The following is a 24,102-nucleotide window of genomic DNA, read 5'->3' as shown; positions in this document are numbered from 1 at the left end:
AGTTCTACACGGGGGATCTAAGCGGGACCCCCCAGGAGGGTCCCGTATGCTGCGCCCGTGGTCAGCCGCAGTTTGAACCGGGGGACCCCCCGCTAAGATGTATATGAAACAAATGAATTGTGTGAATGTACACAAACTTTGTTTAATGCACAAAGTTATTAATAAATATTGGCTACAATGACCTTAGGGCTGTGTGTATAAGGTGTATATGAAACGGGTGTGGTTCATCAAATCGACAGTATCTAGGTCGACAATGTTTAGGTTGACCACTACAGGTCGACAGTCACTAGGTCGACATGGATGGAAGGTCGACAGGGTTTCTAGGTCTACATGTGCTAGGTCGACAGGTCTAAAGGTCGACATGAGGATTTATTTATTTTTGGTGTCGTTTTCTTCGTAGAGTGACCGGGATCCCAAATTAGTGCACCGCTTTGCTCGCCATGTTTCGGGCATGGTGCCTTCGCTCCGCTACCGCTTCGCCCAGATTACCGTTCCAATCGTAGTCCACGTGGATCGTTAAGTATGAAAAAATTCAAAAAAAGAAAAAAAATGTGAAAAACTCATGTCGACCTTTAGACCTGTCGACCTAGAAACCCTGTCGACCTAGTGACTGTCGACCTATAGTGGTCGACCTAAACATTGTCGACCTAGACAGTGTCGATCTTCAGACCGGATCCCATATGAAACATAAATGCATTCTGTGCTTAGACTTGGGTCCCATCGCCATGATATATCATTATGGTATGCAATTAGTCCAAAATACGGAAAAATCCGATATCTGGTCCCAAGCATTTTGGATATGGGATACTAACCTACATTAGAGGCACAGTGAGCCTCAACCCTGGTTCTCAAGACACAGTTTTAAGGATGGGTGTGGATCATTAGATCGACAGTGTCTAGGTGGACAATGTTTAAGTCGACCACTATAGGTCGACAGTCACTAGATCGACAGGGTTTGAAGGTCGACAGGGTTTCTAGGTCGACAGGTCAAAAGGTCGACATGAGTTTCATATTTTTTTTGGGGTGTCGTTTTCTCCGTACAGTGACCAGGAAGCCCAATTAGTGCACCGTGTCCCCTCGCATGGCTCGCCACGCTTCAGGTTACCGTTCCAATCATAGTCCACGTGGATCGTTAAGTATGAAAAAGTTAAAAAAGGTGAAAAACTCATGTGGACCTTTTGACCTGTCGACCTAGAACATGTCGACCTAGAAACCCTGTCGACCTATAGTGCTCGACCTAGACACTGTTGATCTTCATACCGGATCCCTTTAAGCAGGCATGTCCAAACTGCGGCCCTCCAGCTGTTGAGAAACTACACATCCCAGCATGCCCTGACACAGCTTTAGCATTCTCTGACAGCAAAACTGTGTCAGGGCATGCTGGGATATGTAGTTTCACAACAACTGGAGAGCCGCAGTTTGGACATGCCCGCCTTTAAGGAAAGCCATACTTCAGCACAAGGTATCTTAATTAGTACCTCAGTTATTTTGACTGAATCATATGTGCTCAAGCATGGATATTCTTAAAACCTGGACTGTTAAAACACCTTAAGGAAAGAGGTTGGGAAATACTATTCGCACCTTGGTATGTACATCTTTTTCTAGAAATCAGAAGAAGAGCTACTGAATTACAAGCACTGGTGGCAAAAGAGCCATTTTGAAATATAACTGAAGCAAAGCTCAGTGCCAATCCTTCATTTCTATACAGAACAGTTTCACAGATCCACATATACCAAGAGTCTGCACTGCCTTCTATGTGCCCAAAACGCAAGAGTAGAGAGGAGTAACATGTCCAGTGCGGATACTTATGCTGGGCATACTGTCAGATAAAATGTCCATCAGACCGACAGACATGTTATCCAGCAGCCTGAAACCCATTTCATATCATAGGCATACATTGTGAGAGGATATCTGGGTTCTCCCCTCGAGAGAAAACATGTCCCATGTGTAGGAACAGGGTAAACGGGATGGTCGGCAACAGCGCATACACTGCCAGATGTACTGACAAACGATGGGAAACTGTTTTCATGCCTGACTGTCCAATCAAGTCTTGCAACAATAATAACGTTCCCTCTAGCACCCTGCACCTAATCAGTGATGAGGGCGGATTTTAATTTTGAAGGGCAACATTTTAGACGTGATGTATCGCCACAGATACTGTAGGGGTTAGGATGGATATCGCGGCGGATGGATGCCGGCGGTCAGAATACCGACTGCTGCATCCCAATGATCAAAATCCCTACAGGGAAAGGGAAGGTAAGTATACTTACCTTCCCCCAATGGCTCCTTAACCCTCCCTGTTTGCAGCCTAACCCCCCCCCCGCAGACTAACCCTAACCAGTGGTGCCAAACCCTGACCCCCCCTCCCCGCACCCTAAACTTAACTCCCTCCCACCAGCAGCCTAACTCTCCCTGGGGGTGCCTAGCCCTAACCCCCCACCCAGCTACCTAGCTCTAACCCTCCACCCGCAGCCCAAGCCTAACCCACCCCCCACCTCTCCGGTGGCCCGGTAGTATAGCGATCGAGACCCTGGGTGTCGGGATGCTGGCGCCGGGATTGTGATACCGGTCGGGATTTCGGCGTTGGCATTCCGTTATGTGTTAGGATTCCGGCGTCTGTATTTTGACACCCGGGCTCTTAACCAGATCCCTACTATAGCGATACATCTTATATAAAAAATTCATTGCTCTGTTTGTCAACTGGTTGTGCATTCGGACACCCCTGCACCAAGTGGGATGAAATCAAGGCGAGGGGGTCCATTTGTCTCTTAAAAATTAAAATATGCCCTCCTAGATAAGGTGCTAGAGTGAACACTACAATAATGCATATAAAATGCGGGATCAGTATGATTTACCTACAAATAAAAATCCTGACAGTCAAAATACAGACAACAATTGACCTATGGTCAAAATACCGACATTTAAAATGTCGACATGGTCAAAATACCGACATTTAAAATGTTGACAGGTCAAAATGTCAACACGAGTTGGTTTTTTAAAATTTGGTCGTGTATGTCGATATAGGTCGACATGGTCACTGTATAAGTGCTGTGCTCGGCACACTATTATATTCCCCCTTCACATCCACTGGGATGGTAACGTATGAACAATTCGGTTTAAATGAAATTCATGAAAACTTGTCGATTTTTTTGACCTGTTGATATTTCAAAAATGTCGGTATGTTGACCATGTCAATATTTTTAATGTTGGTATTTTGACCTTGTCTGTATTTTGACCATCGGTCAATGGTTGTTGATATTTTGGCCGTCTGGATTTTGATTATAGGTAAATTGACTGCATCCCCAAAATGCAGTACCTTATGGTAAAGAACATTCTACAAGAGCAGTAGCTACATCCTGGGCAGTCAGGATTCACATGAACTTAAGAACTTTGTGGCCTCTCTTTACGGTCATTTAAAAAAACAAAACGGAAGTGGCAGAGTAAGTGTATAATAATCAAGTATGCGCTATAACAAATGATGAGGAGACGCTCCCTGAGTTAACTGCTTAGGTATTACCCATTTATATATGCCGTTAGGGAGGAAGAAGAGGAAACGAGGGACTATGTACCTGATAATTGGGGTTCCTTGAATCCATCATGCAGCAGACTTGCTACCCATTTCTAAATTGTTATTGCTAATGTACAATTATATATTTCAACGGGGGTAAGAGGGGAAGTGAAGGAAATTAAAGAATTTATATGCCGCCCAGGCCTCATTTGCGGTTCCAAATCAAGTGGAGAAGGAGATTAATTTAGCATTGTATAAAGCCATTGTGGAGTCAGGGAAACCTAGTCATCATATACATTAACCCTCGTCTTACTGACGCTTAACACTTCAGTATTTGTCCTTTTAAATGAAAGCTTCTACAACAATCTGTCAGAGGCCCTGTATGCGGCTGTACTCAATAGTCTCAGTTGGTTGCCATGTCTTCAATAACATTTTAAATAATAAATGTAAATTGGCAGCCACCAAAGCGAATGATGTAAAATGATTACAAGAAACACAGCGCATGAGAGCCACCAGCTCCTGTGCGACTTGACCAGCGCCAAATGTCTTTTTTTCTCCCAAAATGTGTCTCATTAGCATTGCTATACGAATCTATCATTACAGTGGTTTCCATGAAAACATTGTAATGTAGCATTGCATATGCAGATACAGGTGCAGTTACACACAATAAAGAATGCATGAAAATACACTTGGCATTAGTAGACTCGCTCACAACTAGGTGTTTAACCAGACTGCAGCAATGATGAGTGAGGACACATCTGTAGTTATTCATATTTCAATAATTCCCATGAAACTTCATTTAAAACTAAAATGTGTGAAGTATGCCAAGTCCTGCCGGCCTACACTCCATCACAGATCTCCTTTCTGTTACTAGTGCTTGCCTATTTCTTGCTGTTAGCGGTGTTGAGGATGCCCTTCCACTGTGAACGCCTCATTCATGTAAATAGGAAGTTCACTGTTCCCGCAGTAAGCTTGAAACAGGGCCACATTAGTAACAGAGTGGACAGCAGTGCAGGCCTGGACGATCAGCCAGAATAGATACGTTGCAACAATCAGTACTAGGAATTCTGAACTAAACATAAAGCAAAATGTTGAGTTTTGAGTGTAGTTTTCGTTTTAATGCACTACACTGGCCAAAAAAAAAATACACAGCATCCAGTATCTGCCATACCTTCAGTAACTCACATAGACGAGTGAGCATGTCTGTGGTTATAGATGGGATGTCGTCAACACAGCTGCAGTACTCCAGAATGATTCTGATTAAAATCAGAACAGTGCTGCAGGACATAAAAGAGTTCACACATTTTAATAAGCTACAGAAGTACAAAATAATGGGACAGATGTATTAACCTGGACAAGGGATAAGGAAGTGATAAACCAGTGATAAATGCAAAGTGATAAATGCACCGGCCAATCAACGCCTAACTGATAATTTGCATATTGGAGCTGATTGGCTGATGAATTTATCACCTTTCATTTATCACTGGTTTATCACTTCCTTATGCCTTCTCCAGGTTGATACATCTGCCCCAATATGAAAAGTCATTTGGATAAGCAGCTTACCCAACCACTGCATACTTCTGCCCGTCCACTGTCAGAAAGTCTGTGGCTTTCCTTTCTTCTGCACCTAAGGGAGAGATGTGAAAGACACAAATGTTTGGCGATAAATGTATCATATTTGTAACTATGACAGAGCACAACACAGGGTCGGGTTGTAGGGCTTATCAAACACATGACTATCAGTACTCCCCCCATTACATTGTGATACATTGACATACATTATTTGTATTGTTAATCGTTACATAGATAGCAACAGGTGAGTCACTGGCAATATTATAAGTCACAAATCAGGATGTAAAGAAATCTTATGACATTTAAATGAGATACTCTTCCCATGCATGAGATAACATGTCTTTTTGTAAAGTGCAATTTATTCAGTTTATATGTGCAGTATTGTGGGATATATCGGGTGTCTACACATACTCACATACAGTGTCCTCCTATAGTTACTGTGAGGAGCACTGCTCAGCAATTCACTGAGTAGGGTGATTTCAGGGGCAAAGTGAAGGAAAAGAATGGCATTTTTTATGTGCTGTATTATGATTTAGGAATGGTGCGTCATATTATATAAATCATGCAAGTCACAGATACTCTAGATCAGTGGGTCTCAACTTGGAATATTAGCACGCCTAGGAATACGTGCTTTCATGTTCAGGGGTACATTCAAAAATATCCGTAAACCTAGTTGGCGGTGGTGGGGTGGCGGTACCGTGCACCGTTCTACATAATGGGGGTGTCTTGTCCCCGTTTTGTAAGTGTGCCGAGGTCATGGTGCGTGTCTCCTGAGGCAGATTTCCTGGCCCCGGCAGCGTGAGCAGGCTGGCTATCCTGAGTAACCCGAGGCTTACTTAGATGGCAGACATGCGCCCAAGTGATCTGATTATGTTGCGTCCTCAGAAACCGCAGCAGACCACAGAAGCATGCTGTAGACGTCTATTCACACAGGGGGTCTCCTGCAGCATTTGCATAATATAGCAGTACCGGCTGCCACAGCAACATCCATCACAGCTGCCATTGTACTGTGCCTATCCCTGAATCACCGCCATATTGAAAATAGAGTCATAGGGATCTCTAGCCCCCTAAATCACAGCGAGACCCTGATTACAAACTGAAAGTCTCTGTACCCCTGTAAAAGACATTTACATTTTTTCATATATTGTAATATTCTTGTTTTATTTCAAAATAAAAATAAGATTTTACTTACCGATAAATCTATTTCTCGTAGTCCGTAGTGGATGCTGGGGACTCCGTCAGGACCATGGGGATTAGCGGCTCCGCAGGAGACAGGGCACAAAAATAAAGCTTTAGGATCAGGTGGTGTGCACTGGCTCCTCCCCCTATGACCCTCCTCCAAGCCTCAGTTAGGATACTGTGCCCGGACGAGCGTACACAATAAGGAAGGATTTTGAATCCCGGGTAAGACTCATACCAGCCACACCAATCACACCGTACAACTTGTGATCTAAACCCAGTTAACAGTATGACAACGTAGGAGCCTCTGAACAGACGGCTCACAACAAGAACAACCCGATTTTTTTTTGTAACAATAACTATGTACAAGTATTGCAGACAATCCGCACTTGGGATGGGCGCCCAGCATCCACTACGGACTACGAGAAATAGATTTATCGGTAAGTAAAATCTTATTTTCTCTAACGTCCTAGTGGATGCTGGGGACTCCGTCAGGACCATGGGGATTATACCAAAGCTCCCAAACGGGCGGGAGAGTGCGGATGACTCTGCAGCACCGAATGAGAGAACTCCAGGTCCTCTTTAGCCAGGGTATCAAATTTGTAGAATTTTACAAACGTGTTCTCCCCCGACCACGTAGCTGCTCGGCAGAGTTGTAATGCCGAGACCCCTCGGGCAGCCGCCCAGGATGAGCCCACCTTCCTTGTGGAATGGGCCTTGACAGATTTAGGCTGTGGCAGGCCTGCCACAGAATGTGCAAGTTGAATTGTGCTACAAATCCAACGAGCAATCGTCTGCTTAGAACAGGGGTGGGCAATTATTTCAGCTGGGGGGCCGCTTAACACTTCCAGCGAATATTCGAGGGCCACACACAAAATACTCAAAAAGAGATCCCTTTTTACACATTACGGCAGACAGCGCCCCCGTTTTTACACATTACGGCAAACAGCGTCCTCTTTTTACACATTACGGCAGACAGCGCCCCCGTTTTTATACATTATGGCAGACAGCGCCCCCGTTTTATACATTACGGCAGACAGCGCCCCCGTTTTTACACATTACGGCAGACAGCGTCCCGTTTTTACACATTACGGCAGACAGCGTCCCCTTTTTACACATTACGGCAGACAGCGCCCCCTTTTTACACATTACGGCAGACAGCGCCCCCGTTTTTACACATTACGGCAGACAGCGCCCCCGTTTTTACACATTACGGCAGACAGCGTCCCCTTTTTACACATTACGGCAGACAGCGCCCCCTTTTTACACATTACAGCAGACAGTCCCTACAGTCCCTACCCCCTGTCCCCCCCATAAACCCATATTGCAGTTTTTAACTCCCCTCCCTCCCCACCCCTAAACCTACGTGGCAGCTTAAGCAGTGATCCAGGGGCTGGCTGGACAGGGGGTTTACCTGTTTGTCACAGTGGCAGACGATCCCCGCTGTCCGATGATCTGCGTTGCTGCCGGCCGGAGTCACTGCTGATGTGGCCTCTCCTGCTCCCGCTCGCTGCCCGCCGCTTCCTCTCCTTACTGGCCGCCGCTCCTGCTCACTGCAGTGCCCGCCCCCGTGCCTCCCAGCGCATGATAATAGAGGAAATCCCGGTCAGCTGATCCTGTGACGTGACCGGGATTTCCTCAGCGGCGCCGCGTCTGAGAGCAGTGCAATGACAAGCGGCATGTCGGGCCGCTTGTCATTGCACTCTGGTGGGGCACAGCGGGCCAGGCAGGATCGGTCCGCGGGCCGCATCCGGCCCGCGGGCCGCCTGTTGCCCACCCCTAGCTTAGAAGCAGGAGCACCCAGCTTGTTGGGTGCATACAGTATAAACAGCGAGTCAGATTTTCTGACTCCAGCCGTCCTTGAAATATATATTTTCAATGCCCTGACAACGTCCAGCAACTTGGAATCCTCCAAATCGCTAGTAGCCGCAGGCACCACAATAGGCTGGTTCAGGTGAAACGCTGACACCACCTTAGGCAGAAAATGAGGACGCGTCCGCAGTTCTGCCCTGTCCGAATGGAAAATCAGATATGGGCTTTTATACGATAAAGCCGCCAATTCTGACACTCTCCTGGCTGAAGCCAGGGCCAGTAGCATGGTTACTTTCCATGTAAGATATTTAAAATCCGCCGATTTGAGTGGCTCAAACCAATGGGATTTGAGAAAATCCAAAACTACATTAAGGTCCCACGGAGCCACTGGGGGCACAACCGGGGGCTGTATATGTAGTACTCCTTTTACAAAAGTCTGGACTTCAGGAACTAAAGCCAATTCTTTCTGGAAGAAAATCGACAGGGCCGAAATTTGAACCTTAATGGACCCCAACTTGAGGCCCATAGACAATCCTGTTTGCAGGAAATGTAGGAATCGACCCAATTGAAATTCCTCCGTGGGGGCCTTCCTGGCCTCGCACCACGCAACATATTTTCTCCAAATGCGGTGATAATGTTGTGCAGTCACCTCCTTCCTGGCTTTAACCAGTGTAGGAATGACCTCTTCCGGAATGCCTTTTTCCCTTAGAATTCGGCGTTCAACCGCCACGCCGTCAAACGCAGCCGCGGTAAGTCTTGGAATAGACACGGTCCCTGCTGAATCAGGTCCCGTCTTAGAGGTAGAGGCCACGGATTTTCCGTGAGCATCTCCTGAAGTTCCGGGTACCAAGTTCTTCTTGGCCAATCCGGAGCCACGAGTATCGTTCTTACTCCCCTTTGCCGTATAATTCTCAGTACTTTGGGTATGAGAGGCAGAGGAGGAAACACATACACTGACTGGAACACCCACGGTGTTACCAGAGCGTCCACAGCTATTGCCTGAGGGTCTCTTGACCTGGCGCAATACCTGTCCAGTTTTTTGTTGAGGCGAGACGCCATCATATCCACCTTTGGTTTTTCCCAACGGTTCACAATTATGTGGAAGACTTCTGGATGAAGTCCCCACTCTCCCGGGTGTAGATCGTGTCTGCTGAGGAAGTCTGCTTCCCAGTTGTCCACTCCCGGAATGAACACTGCTGACAGTGCTATCACATGATCTTCCGCCCAGCGAAGAATCCTTGCAGCTTCTGCCATTGCTCTCCTGCTTCTTGTGCCGCCCTGTCTGTTTACGTGGGCGACTGCCGTGATGTTGTCCGACTGGATCAACACCGGCTGACCCTGAAGCAGGGGTTTTGCCAGGCTTAGAGCATTGTAAATCGCTCTTAGCTCCAGTATATTTATGTGAAGAGACATCTCCAGGCTTGACCATACTCCCTGGAAGTTTCTTCCCTGTGTGACCGCTCCCCAGCCTCTCAGACTGGCATCCGTGGTCACCAGGACCCAGTCCTGTATGCCGAATCTGCGGCCTTCTAACAGATGAGCACTCTGTAACCACCACAGAAGAGACACCCTTGTCCGTGGCGATAAGGTTATCCGCTGATGCATCTGCAGATGCGATCCGGACCATTTGTCCAGCAGATCCAACTGAAAAGTTCGTGCGTGGAATCTGCCGAATGGGATTGCTTCGTAAGAAGCCACCATCTTTCCCAGGACTCTTGTGCATTGATGCACAGACACTTTTCCTGGTTTTAGGAGGTTCCTGACAAGTTCGGATAACTCCTTGGCTTTCTCCTCCGGAAGAAACACCTTTTTCTGAACCGTGTCCAGAATCATTCCCAGGAACAGCAGACGTGTTGTCGGGGTCAACTGAGATTTTGGGAAATTCAGAATCCACCCGTGTTGTTGCAGCACTACTTGGGTTAGTGCTACTCCGTCCTCCAGCTGTTCTCTGGACCTTGCCCTTATCAGGAGATCGTCCAAGTAAGGGATAATTAATACGCCTCTTCTTCGCAGAAGAATCATAATTTCGGCCATTACCTTGGTAAAGATCCGAGGTGCCGTGGACAATCCAAACGGCAGCGTCTGAAACTGATAATGACAGTTTTGCACCACGAACCTGAGGTACCCTTGATGTGAAGGGCAAATTGGGACATGCAGGTAAGCATCTTTTATGTCCAGGGACACCATAAAGTCCCCTTCTTCCAGATTCGCTATCACTGCTCTGAGTGATTCCATCTTGAACTTGAATTTTTGTATGTACAGGTTCAAAGATTTCAGATTTAGAATAGGTCTTACCGAGCCGTCCGGCTTCGGTACCACAAATAGCGTGGAGTAATACCCCTTTCCCTGTTGTAGGAGGGGTACCTTGACAATCACCTGCTGAGAAAACAGCTTGTGAATGGCTTCCAATACCGTCGCCCTGTCTGAGGGAGACGTTGGCAAAGCAGACTTTAGGAACCGGCGAGGGGGAGACTTCTCGAATTCCAACCTGTAACCCTGAGATACTACCTGCAGGATCCAGGGGTCCACCTGTGAGCAAGCCCACTGCGCGCTGAAATTCTTGAGTCGACCCCCCACCGCTCCTGAGTCCGCTTGTAAAGCCCCAGCGTCATGCTGAGGGCTTTGCAGAACCCGCGGAGGGCTTCTGTTCCTGGGAAGGAGCTGCTTGCTGCCCTCTCTTACCCTTTCCTCTGCCTCGGGGCAGATATGACTGTCCTTTTGCCCGCTTGTTCTTATAGGACCGAAAGGACTGCGGCTGAAAAGACGGTGTCTTTTTCTGTTGGGAGGGGGTCTGAGGTAAAAAGGTGGATTTCCCGGCAGTTGCCGTGGCCACCAAATCCGATAGACCGACGTCAAATAATTCCTCCCCTTTATACGGCAATACTTCCATATGCCGTTTGGAATCCGCATCACCTGACCACTGTCGTGTCCATAAACTTCTTCTGGCAGATATGGACATCGCACTTACTCTCGATGCCAGAGTGCAAATATCCCTCTGAGCATCTCGCATATAAAGAAAAGCATCCTTTAATTGCTCTAAAGTCTGTAAAATACTGTCCCTATCCAGGGTATCAATATTTTCAGTCAGGGAATCCGACCAGACCACTCCAGCACTGCACATCCAGGCTGAGGCGATGGCTGGTCGCAGTATAACACCAGTATGTGTGTATATACTTTTTAGAGTAGTTTCCAGCCTCCTATCAGCTGGATCCTTGAGGGCGGCCGTATCAGGAGACGGTAACGCCACTTGTTTTGATAAGCGTGTGAGCGCCTTATCCTCCTTAGGGGGTGTTTCCCAGCGCGCCCTAACCTCTGGCGGGAAAGGGTATAATGCCAATAACTTTTTAGAAATTAGCCCTTTTCTATCTGGGTTAACCCACGCTTCATCACATACATCATTCAATTCCTCTGATTCAGGAAAAACTACAGGTAGTTTTTTTACCCCCCACATAATACCCCTTTTTGTGGTACTTGTAGTATCAGAGATATGCAAAGTCTCCTTCATTGCCGTGATCATATAACGTGTGGCCCTACTGGAAAATACGTTTGTTTCTTCACCGTCGACACTAGATTCAGTGTCCGTGTCTGGGTCTGTATCGACCGACTGAGGTAAAGGGCGTTTTACAGCCCCTGACGGTGTCTGAGACGCCTGGGCAGGTACCAACTGGTTTGACGTCCGTCTCATGTCGTCAACTGATTTTTGTAATGTGCTGACATTATCACGTAATTCCATAAACAAAGCCATCCATTCCGGTGTCGACTCCCTAGGGGGTGACATCACCATTACCGGCAATTGCTCTGCCTCCACACCAACATCGTCCTCATACATGTCGACACACACGTACCGACACACAGCAGACACACAGGGAATGCTCTATTGAAGACAGGACCCCACTAGCCCTTTGGGGAGACAGAGGGAGAGTTTGCCAGCACACACCCAAGCGCTATAATATATATGGGAACAACCCTATATAAGTGTTGTATCCTTATAGCAGCTTAAATATATTAATATCGCCAAAAAAAGTGCCCCCCCTCTCTGTTTTACCCTGTTTCTGTAGTGCAGTGCAGGGGAGAGTCCTGGGAGCCTTCCTCACAGCGGAGCTGAGCAGGAAAATGGCGCTGTGTGCTGAGGAGAATAAGCCCCGCCCCCTATTTCGGCGGGCTCTTCTCCGGAATCTGTGAGATCTTACAGGGGTTAAATACATCCATATAGCCTCAAAGGGCTATATGTGATGTATTTTTAGCCATAAAAAGGTATTATACATTGCTGCCCAGGGCGCCCCCCCAACGCCCTGCACCCTCCGTGACCGCTGTGTGAAGTGTGCTGACAACAATGGCGCACAGCTGCAGTGCTGTGCGCTACCTCAGGAAGACTGAAAAGTCTTCTGCCGCCTGCTTCTGGACCTCTTCCATCTTCGGCATCTGCAAGGGGGGTCGGCGGCGCGGCTCCGGGACGAACCCCAGGGTGAGACCTGTGTTCCGACTCCCTCTGGAGCTAATGGTGTCCAGTAGCCTAAGAAGCCAATCCATCCTGCACGCAGGTGAGTTCACTTCTCTCCCCTAAGTCCCTCGATGCAGTGAGCCTGTTGCCAGCAGGACTCACTGAAAATAAAAAACCTAAAAAACTTTTTCTAAGCAGCTCTTTAGGAGAGCCACCTAGATTGCACCCTGCTCGGACGGGCACAAAAACCTAACTGAGGCTTGGAGGAGGGTCATAGTGGGAGGAGCCAGTGCACACCACCTGATCCTAAAGCTTTATTTTTGTGCCCTGTCTCCTGCGGAGCCGCTAATCCCCATGGTCCTGACGGAGTCCCCAGCATCCACTAGGACGTTAGAGAAATCTTATTTATAGCACATTTATTGCTTTTATATATAGCAGCTCTTGAACATTTGATCTAATAGCGATTATATTCATCACAAATGATGTTGGGGATACAAGTAACGCTTATGAGTACCCAGGTGAACAATGATATAAATCATAGATCCCATATACGTCTGTACAACATGAGAGAATGAAAATGCTCACTAAAATCAGGGTTTTCATTTTACATCACTAATTGCAGGTTAATATCTCAAGCCCTGAATGTTTCCACTGAGCACAGAGCACTAATCATGTTTGCTTAAGCTCTTCAGCCAGCCAGCGTTTCTGCAGTTTAATTAGTCCACGTTTGCCTTAGAGTAACATAAAACATAGCACTGGCCCTGTGGAAGCAAATGGTCAGCAGATGTAATGAACAGAATCGAAGTGAACAGAAACGTCTAATGCCGTGTACACGCGGCGCAGTACGGCTTTAGCCCGACACCGACTATTCAACGGGGCCAGAGTCCGGCCCCACCGATATAGTCAATGTTGGGCTGCCTCCACAGTCTATTTTTGCTTGCGATGACGATCCCATGGGACTGCGCATCGGCATCGCAAGCTGTGTACACACAGTGCTATATGCACTAACGTTCCTTACGATTTTGACTATATAGTCAAAATCGGAAGGAAAGTTAAGTGCATATCGCACCGTGTGTACACAGCTTTACAGAAACAATATTTCTGCAGGAAAGTCACCCGAAATGTATAATTTTATACATACAGCTAGGCTCATGGATTAGTTAATGAAAACAGCCATTCTTTAGCTTCTTACTGACCACTGAACATAAAACAGTCTCTCTGATATAAAATGAAGCCGAAGCTGCTCTACCAATACATAACAATGGCAGGAGACCTGGAGCTGCTTCCATCTAGTGCAAGAAACAGGATAACAGTAATGGCCTCACAGAGCTGCAGCGGCATGCATCCCGCCGACAGAGACGCAGCGGCATGCATCCCGCCGACAGAGACACAGTGGTATGCTTCCAAGATAAATGCAGCTCAATTTATCCAGCACCATTCATCCAATTAGTAGAGATGCAGTGCCATGTATCCAACAAACATACATGCAGTGTCACACATCCAGCACCACGCATCCAGCCAACATACATGCAGCGCCACGCATCCAGCCAACATACATGCAGCGCCACACATCCAGCCAACATACATGCAGTGCCACGCATCCAGCCAACATACATGCAGCGCCACGCATCCAGCCAACATACATGCAGCGCCACACATCCAGCCAACATACATGCAGCGCCACGCATCCAGCCAACATACATGCAGCGCCACGCATCCAGCCAACATACATGCGCCGCCACGCATCCAGCCAACATACATGCGCCTCCACGCATCCAGCCAACATACATGCAGCGCCACGCATCCAGCCAACATACATGCGCCTCCACGCATCCAGCCAACATACATGCGCCTCCACGCATCCAGCTAACATACATGCGCCGCCACGCATCCAGCCAACATACATGCAGCGCCACACATCCAGCCAACAAACATACAGCGCGAAGCATCCAGCCACATACATGCAGCGCCACGCATCCAGCCAACATACATGCAGCGCCACGCATCCAGCCAACATACATGCAGCGCCACGCATCCAGCCAACATACATGCGCCGCCACGCATCCAGCCAACATACATGCGCCTCCACGCATCCAGCCAACATGCATGCAGCGCCACGCATCCAGCCAACATACATGCAGCGCCACGCATCCAGCCAACATACATGCGCCACCACGCATCCAGCCAACATACATGCAGCGCCACGCATCCAGCCAACATACATGCAGCGCCACGCATCCAGCCAACATACATGCAGCGCCACGCATCCAGCCAACATACATGCAGCGCCACGCATCCAGCCAACATACATGCGCCACCACGCATACAGCCAACATACATGCAGCGCCACGCATCCAGCCAACATACATGCGCCTCCACGCATCCAGCCAACATACATGCAGCGCCACGCATCCAGCCAACATACATGCGCCTACACGCATCCAGCCAACATACATGCAGCGCCACACATCCAGCCAACATACATGCAGCGCCACGCATCCAGCCAACATACATGCAGCGCCACGCATCCAGCCAACATACATGCGCCGCCACGCATCCAGCCAACATACATGCGCCTCCACGCATCCAGCCAACATACATGCAGCGCCACGCATCCAGCCAACATACATGCAGCGCCACGCATCCAGCCAACATACATGCGCCACCACGCATCCAGCCAACATACATGCAGCGCCACGCATCCAGCCAACATACATGCGCCTCCACGCACCCAGCCAACATACATGCAGCGCCACGCATCCAGCCAACATACATGCAGCGCCACGCATCCAGCCAACATACATGCAGCGCCACGCATCCAGCCAACATACATGCGCCTCCACGCATCCAGCCAACATACATGCAGCGCCACGCATCCAGCCAACATACATGCAGCGCCACGCATCCAGCCAACATACATGCGCCGCCACGCATCCAGCCAACATACATGCGCCTCCACGCATCCAGCCAACATACATGCAGCGCCACGCATCCAGCCAACATACATGCGCCTCCACGCATCCAGCCAACATACATGCAGCGCCACGCATCCAGCCAACATACATGCAGCGCCACGCATCCAGCCAACATACATGCGCCTCCACGCATCCAGCCAACATACATGCGCCTCCACGCATCCAGCTAACATACATGCGCCGCCACGCATCCAGCCAACATACATGCAGCGCCACACATCCAGCCAACAAACATACAGCGCGAAGCATCCAGCCACATACATGCAGCGCCACGCATCCAGCCAACATACATGCAGCGCCACACATCCAGCCAACAAACATACAGCGCCACGCATCCAGCCAACATACATGCAGCGCCACGCATCCAGCCAACATACATGCAGCGCCACGCATCCAGCCAACATACATGCAGCGCCACGCATCCAGCCAACATACATGCAGCGCCACGCATCCAGCCAACATACATGCAGCGCCACGCATCCAGCCAACATACATGCAGCGCCACGCATCCAGCCAACATACATGCAGCGCCACGCATCCAGCCATCTAACAAATACTGTATGTAGCATCATCCATGTAACAGACACTTTGCTTGTTGCTATAAGCTAGCTTTATTTTTATGCGCTGTGCTAAAACTTTTACAGTGTTGTCCGCTCCATATAAACATTGTGCTGGATAACTGCTTACAGGTTTCCATACTCAGGCCTGATAGTCGTGTGTGCTTCTAATAAAAAGCAGCCAGACTTTTGTGGGCCATGGGTGGGATTGCGGGAGATGGGGAGACACCTTTTTCTACTGATTTTATATCTTTTTTTGTTATTTTGTGCTTATTGTAATGGATCTCTATATTATGGAGCCAATTGGTTCCCTATTTTTCTTGCTTTGATGACTCTATGTACTATACTATTGTCTTTAACTGCATGCTAGGACAAGAGAAACAGAAGGCAATGAGGAGACAAGGTAAAGCTATGGGTAAAGGTAAAGACTAGCGGTTCTGCTTCCTAAAATGAAGCACGGACACCTCCGGCCATTTGCACCCACATCAATAGCATATGTAGCTCATTTTAGAATGCATGCTGAATAAGTAACAGTACAGAAGTACAGAATACCAACTCACATCCAAATTTTTTCTCAGGTAAAATGATTTTTCCGTTTGTTATAGAATCGACCAAGTCCTGAAATTCAGCGGGAACGTCTGCTTGTTTCCAGCGCTCGTTATCCAGCAGAAGGCTGAGAAGAGAATACAGGTCAGGATCCCGTGTACCAGTACTGCACTCATCACTCAGGTTCCATGTACAGTAATTTCTCACACTCCACTTCCAATGTGCGATACCTCATCTTAGGTTACTTACTTAGTTCATAGCAACAATAAAAATAAATAACTTTTCAGTGAACACTGGGGGACAAAGAAAATAAGATTTCTTCTTCAAAGTGACAGTGACTTATTATAAAGAAGCATGTGATTATTCTAACTCCTAAATTCACCTGGCACAATGACCTACAGTATCACACACCAGTGTACAAATCAAATCATATAGTTCCCTGAATCAACCAATTGTGCTAGTCTATTCCCATAACGAGAGCCTAGCAATTACCCTGATAGGACTGATCTATTTTTCAGATGTTCCTGGTACTTTGCTACTTGGTTTGGTTTTATGAAAACTTAGCCAATAATTACACTATATTATTTGTCATGCATAATTATGATTTATTAGATTAGTACTGGTATATTTGGGATGCAGACAGGATCCCTACAGTCAGAATCCTAAGGGATCCTGTCGGTAAGTATAGGGGGAGCTAGGATTGTGGGGAAGGGGGGGGGGGGGGGTTTAGTTGGGGTTATGCTGCAGGAGGGGACAGTTACAAGTAGGGTTTAAATTCTTACCGGGATCCATCAGATTTTGACTGTCGGCATACTGACCGTCAGGATTCTCACTGCTTGGAGTTTGTACCCCACTCCATATTTAACTTATAGTACTGCAGCCAAAGGCTTTACATCTGCTCAGGTATCCAAGATGCTGCCGGTCACAATACCGATGCCAGCATCCCAATCTGTGAAATCCCGACGGGGCGAGGCGAGACTGTTCTCCCCTCTCCCCTACCCCTCCCTTCCTGCAGCCTAACCCTAACCACTGCCCTTAGTGCCTAACCCTAACCTCCCCCTGGTGGTGCCTAACCCTAACCCGCCGGCTATACTTACAGTTGGGATGCCGACATCATTCTCCTGACCCTGTCGGGATTCCGGCAACGGCATTCTGGCGGGTGTCTGGATTCCGGTGCCAGTATTTCGAATGCCGGGATCCCAACATTCGGCATCTTAACCGCACACTCATTACTCGCTCCCACTCACGATTGCAGGACTTTCATCGGGCTGCACCCACTCTGTGGAATGCCCTACCACGCACAATAAGACTCTCTAGTCTCCAAACCTTCAAGCGTTCCCTGAAAACTCACCTCTTTAGGCAAGCATATCAAATTCCAGAACCGCCCACATAACTTTCATAAACCTTTTATCAAACTGCATCCACTCTGTACAGTCCACACATATCCTCACATGTCTTCTCATTCTTCACTTTCCCTTCCTCTCAAACCCGGTTCATCTTTGCTGTATGACCGTATCATACAATTAGACACAATGTTATTTTGGGTGAGAAAAACTGGAGTTTTTCAAAATTTTTTCCCCAGGCTATCCAATTACCCACCTGTATTTTTCCCCTGAAAAAAATATCCATTTTTGAGCAGAAACAGATAGAATCCACGATAAGTTCACAGACCTAGGTGTTTTCACTGTCTGATTCATGAAAAAGCCTAATAATCAGGGCATTTATTCAGAGCTTGCTGAAATCCCCAATACAGGTTGAGTATCCCATATCCAAATATCCAAAATACGGAATATTCCGAAATACGGACTTTTTTGTGTGAGAGTGAGATAGTGAAACTTTTGTTTTTTGATGGCTCAATGTACACAAACTTTGTTTAATACACAATGTTATTAAAAATATTGTATTACATGACCTTCAGGCTGTGTGTATAAGGTGTATATGAAATATAAATGAATTGTGTGAATGTAGACACACTTTGTTTAATGCACAATGTTATAAAAAATATTGGCTAAAATTACCTTCAGGCTGTGTGTATAAGGTGTATATGTAACATAAATGCATTCTGTGCTTAGATTTAGGTCCCATCGCCATGATATCTCATTATGGTATGCAATTATTCCAAAATACGGAAAAATCCGATATCCAAAATACCTCTGGTCCCAAGCATTTTGGATAAGGGATACTCAACCTGTAATAGCTTTCGGGCTCACCACTTCGGGGTTAATGGTATAGTTTTGGTGGATAAATTACCACAGACAATTGAATTCCTTACTGCAGCAAATTACAGCTAGTATCCGACTTCATGTTAATCAGATGCAAATACTTAAGGAGAAAATGACAACTCCACCAAGCAGCATTATAATGGATAAAACTGAGAAAAACTAAAACACTGCAAAGTAGTACTGTGTTATCAACTATAATAATAATAGTGTACAAATATCAGAGAGAGAGAGAGGCCTATACACAGTGCTAATGGCAATTACATTATCTGTGTCACAAGACCCCATAAACACTTATCGTATATACTACAGCCTACTCATCTAATATACAGTACTAAGAAGTAGAGGTATCTACTATGGGTTTAAAAAAAATGTCCGCTTTCAGTCAAACAGAATACATGGAGGAATACATTGAATATACCGTAACTGTACACGACAAAAGGAGCCGAGGGTTTCGTTTTTTTATTAGCAATAAAACGGCTTCACAGACAAATGACTGCCCTGAACAAAACACGAAGAGATCACAAGAAATATCAGGCTCTACCTCAGTTTGGTTTTCCTTTCATCATGGAAGCGGTTTACAAATTTGTTCGCCTGACCCTGAAGAGCGCCCCTCAGAGACATACTTCTTCTACCACAGATCACCTCCGTATTCTGGACAAATACTTCAACCGAACGGGACAAGGACAAAAACTCTGAGGAATTAAGTTTTTCAAGAAACCCATCCTAGAGAGCGGGTAAAGAAACACATGGTCAGGCAATCTGAAACAATGTCACATAGCTGTACTTGCAGACAACAATGTAAAAAAATTGCAAACATGACAACTCCTTTTACTCAGACACACTGAATTACCCCTTTGTAGTAATAAAAGTGACATGGGATCCGGTCTCTAAGTCGACAGTAACTAGGTCGACAATGTCTAGGTCGACCACTATTGGTCGACAGTAACTAGGTCGACAGGGTCTTTAGGTCGACAGGTCAAAAGGTCGACGAGAGTTTTTCACAATTGTTTTCTTTTTTTGGACCTTTTCATACTTAACGATCCACGTGGACTACGATTGGAACGGTAATATGTGCCGAGCGAAGCGAAGGCACCTTGCCCGAAGCATGGCGAGCGAAGCGGTGCACTAATTGGGGTTCCCGGTCACTCTACGAAGAAAACGACACGAAAATAACATAAAAAAAACTCATGTCGACCTAGACACCCTGTCGACCAATAGTGGTTGACCTTCCATACCACACCCAAGTGACATAATACATATTATAACCAAACTAGGTGCTGAGAATTCAACTCCAGAGGTTCAATTCAAGGTTGAACTGAGGTTCAATTCCTGACTTGGTTACTATCTGTGTGGAGTTTATATGTATGTGCTCCAATATGGCTCGGCTGATCATGAATGACAAATATTTGCTGCATAAAATCTGTGTGTGTGTATATATATATATATATATATATATATATATATATATATATATAATTCCTTAATGCGCTCTTATTGTAAGTCTACTGCTCTATTGCTTATTTTATATCAGTTAGTTTGTTCTATATCAGTTGGTTTAACATTATTTCTTTTATAGGCAGGCTTCAACACAGAGAAAGGATCCCTTGTCGACAGAGATCAACATAGAAACAGATACACAAATGATAACTCTGTGGAGCGCACTTCTTTAACGTATTAGGCAATTATTTGTCTAATGATAATACTTTTTCTGAATATTATATATATATATATATATATATATATATATATATATATATATAGATATATATATATATATATAGATATATATATATATATAGATATATATATATATATATATATATATATATAGATATATATATAGATATATATAGATAAAATAAGATTTTAAACCTACCGGTAAAGCTTTTTCTCCTAGTCCGTAGAGGATGCTGGGGACTCCGTAAGGACCATGGGGAATAGACGGGCTCCGCAGGAGACATGGGCACTATAAAGAAACTTTAGAATGGGCATGCACTGGATCCTCCCTCTATGCCCCTCCTCCAGACCTCAGTTAGAGAAACTGTGCCCAGAGGAGACGGACAGTACGAGGAAAGGATTTTGTTAATCCAAGGTCAAGATTCACACCAGCCCACACCATCCACACCGTATAACCTGGAATATACGAACCAGTCAACAGTATGAAACAGAACAGCATCAGTCAAAGACTGAACAAAACGGTAACATAACCCTTATGCAAGCAATAACTATATACAAGTCTTGCAGAATGTTGTCCTCACTGGGACGGGCGCCCAGCATCCTCTACGGACTAGGAGAAAAAGATTTACCGGTAGGTTTAAAATCTTATTTTCTCTTACGTCCTAGAGGGTGCTGGGGACTCCGTAAGGACCATGGGGTTTATACCAAAGCTCCAGACCGGGCGGGAGAGTGCGGACGACTCTGCAGCACCGACTGAGCAAACGCAAGGTCCTCATCAGCGAGGGTATCAAACTTGTAGAACTTTGCAAAAGTGTTTGAACCTGACCAGGTAGCTGCTCGGCAAAGCTGCAAGGCCGAGACGCCTCGGTCAGCCGCCCAAAAAGAGACCACTTTCCTAATGGAATGGGCCTTTACCAAATTTGTTAACGGCAATCCTGCCGTAGAATGAGCCTGCTGAATCGTGTTACAGATCCAGCGAGCAATAGTCTGCTTTGAAGCAGGAGCGCCAACTTTGTTGGCTGCATACAGGACAAACAGTGCCTCTGTTTTCCTAACTCGAGCCGTCCTGGCTACATAGATTTTTAAGGCACTGACTACATCCAGGGACCTGGAATCCTCCAAGTCACTCGTAGCCACAGGCACCACAATAGGTTGGTTCATATGAAACGAAGAAACCACCTTAGGCAAAAATTGAGGACGAGTCCTCAACTCCGCTCTATCCAGATGGAAGGTCAAATAGGGGCTCTTGTGAGACAAGGCCGCCAATTCGGACACCCGCCTTGCAGATGCCAAGGCTAACAACATAACCACTTTCCAAGTGAGATACTTTAATTCCACGGTTTGAAGAGGCTCAAACCAGTGAGACTTAAGGAACTGTAACCACGTTAAGGTCCCATGGTGCCACTGGGGGCACAAAAGGAGGCTAGATATGCAGCACTCCCTTCACCAAAGTCTGGACTTCTGGTAGAGAAGCCAATTCCTACTGAAAGAAAATGGACAGGGCCGAAACCTGTACCTTAATGGAACCTAATTTTAGGCCCAAATTCACTCCAGTCTGTAGGAAGTGGAGAAAACGGCCCAGATGGAATTCTTCCGAAGGAGCATTCTTGGTCTCACACCAAGACACATACTTCCTCCAGATACGGGGATAATGTTTCGCTGTCACCTCCTTCCTAGCCCTTATCAGAGTAGGAATGACCTCATCCGGAATGCCCTTTTCAGCTAGGATCCGGCGTTCAACCGCCATGCCGTCAAACGCAGCCGCGGTAAGTGTTGGAACAGACAGGGCCCCTGTTGCAACAGGTCCTCTCTGAGAGGAAGAGGCCACGGATCTTCTGTGAGCATTTCCTGCAGCTCCAGATACCAGGCCCTTCGAGGCCAATCTGGAACAATGAGAAATGCCTGTACTCCTTTTCGTCTTATGATTCTCAATATTTTTAAGATGAGAGGAAGAGGAGGGAACACATAGACCGACTGAAACACCCACGGAGTCACCAGGGTGTCCACTGCTACCGCCTGAGGGTCTCTTGACCTGGCACAATACCTCGGGAGCTTTTTGTTGAGGCGTGACGCCATCATGTCTATTTGAGGCAGTCCCCACTGACTTGCAATCTCTGCAAAGACTTCTTGATGAAGTCCCCACTCTCCTGGATGGAGATCGTGTCTGCTGAGGAAGTCTGCTTCCCAGTTGTCCACTCCCGGAATGAGGACTGCTGTCAGAGCGCTTACATGATTTTCCGCCCAGCGAAGAATCCTGGTGGCTACCGCCATTGCCACTCTGCTCCTTGTTCCGCCTTGGCGGTTTACGTGAGCCACAGCCATGACGTTGTCTGACTGAATCAGAACCGGTAGGTCGCGAAGAAAATTCTCTGCTTGACGTAGGCCGTTGTATATGGCCCTCAATTCCAGTACGTTGATGTGTAGACAAGCCTCTTGGCTTGACCACAGACCCTGGAAGTTTCTTCCCTGTGTGACTGCTCCCCATCCTCGGAGGCTCGCGTCCGTGGTCACCAGAACCTAGTCATGAATGCCAAACCTGCGACCCTCTAGAAGGTGAGCACTCTGCAGCCACCACAAGAGAGATACCCTGGCCCTGGGGGACAGGCTGATCATCTGATGAATATGTAGACCTGGACCACTTCTCCAGAAGGTCCCACTGAAGGGTCCTCACATGGAATCTGCCGAATGGAATGGCCTCGTAAGACGCTACCATTTTTCCCAGAACTCGAGTGCATTGATGGACCGACACCCTTTTTGGCTTTAACAGGTCCCTGACCACGTTCTGGAGTTCCTGGGCCTTTTCCATCGGGAGAAAAACTCTTTTTCGTTCCGTATCCAGAATCATGCCTAAGAAAGGCAAACGGGTCGTTGGAACCAACTGTGACTTTGGTAGATTGAGAATCCAGCCGTGCTGTTGCAACACCCTCAGGGAGAGTGATACGCTGTTCAGCAACTGTTCTCTCGATCTCGCTTTTATTAGGAGATCGTCCAAGTACGGGATAATTGTGACTCCCTGCTTGCGCAGGAGCACCATCATTTCCGCCATTACCTTGGTGAAAATCCTCGGGGCCGTGGAAAGCCCAAACGGCAACGTCTGAAATTGGTAATGACAATCCTGTACAGCAAACCTCAGGAACGCCTGATGAGGAGGATATATGGGGACATGAAGGTATGCATCCTTTATGTCCAGGGACACCATATAATCCCCCCCCCCCCCACCAGGCTGGCGATGACCGCTCTGAGCGATTCCATCTTGAATTTGAACCTTTTCAAGTATAGGTTTAAGGATTTTAAATTCAGAATGGGTCTGACCGAACCGTCCGGTTTCGGTACCACAAACAGGGTTGAGTAGTACCCCGTCCCCTGTTGAAGCAGGGGAACTTTGACCACCACTTGTTGAAGACACAGTTTTTGAATTGCATTTAAAACGACTTCCCTCTCCGGGGAAGAACCTGGTAGGGCCGATTTGAAAAACCGGCGAGGAGGCACCTCTTCGAATTCCAGCTTGTAACCCTGGGAAACAATGTCTATTGCCCAGGGATTCACCTGTGATTGAATCCAGACGTGGCTGAAAAGTCGAAGACGTGCCCCCACTGGGGCGGACTCCCTCAGC

The 24,102-nt window shown here is 47.0% G+C and overlaps 1 protein-coding gene across 3 annotated transcripts in view; it reads right to left on the bottom strand.

The window, feature by feature from the left end:
- The window catches only part of VPS54 (VPS54 subunit of GARP complex), a 243,712-nt gene that overhangs the window by 55,857 nt on the left and 163,753 nt on the right, over positions 1-24,102 (bottom strand). For all 3 annotated transcript variants that reach the window (XM_063918442.1, XM_063918445.1, XM_063918444.1), the window contains 4 exons: positions 19,354-19,535; positions 16,605-16,717; positions 5,072-5,135; positions 4,680-4,785 (listed from right to left, as the gene is read on the bottom strand). In XM_063918442.1, the coding sequence (XP_063774512.1) occupies positions 4,680-4,785; positions 5,072-5,135; positions 16,605-16,717; positions 19,354-19,535 (465 nt within the window). The remainder of the gene's footprint in view (positions 1-4,679; positions 4,786-5,071; positions 5,136-16,604; positions 16,718-19,353; positions 19,536-24,102) is intronic.

The sequence above is a fragment of the Pseudophryne corroboree genome, chromosome 4, assembly GCF_028390025.1.
Source record: "Pseudophryne corroboree isolate aPseCor3 chromosome 4, aPseCor3.hap2, whole genome shotgun sequence".
In the NCBI taxonomy this organism is placed as follows: domain Eukaryota; kingdom Metazoa; phylum Chordata; class Amphibia; order Anura; family Myobatrachidae; genus Pseudophryne; species Pseudophryne corroboree.
The sequence above is the reverse complement of the archived record's forward strand: the minus strand, read 5'-3'. Positions and strand labels throughout refer to the sequence as shown.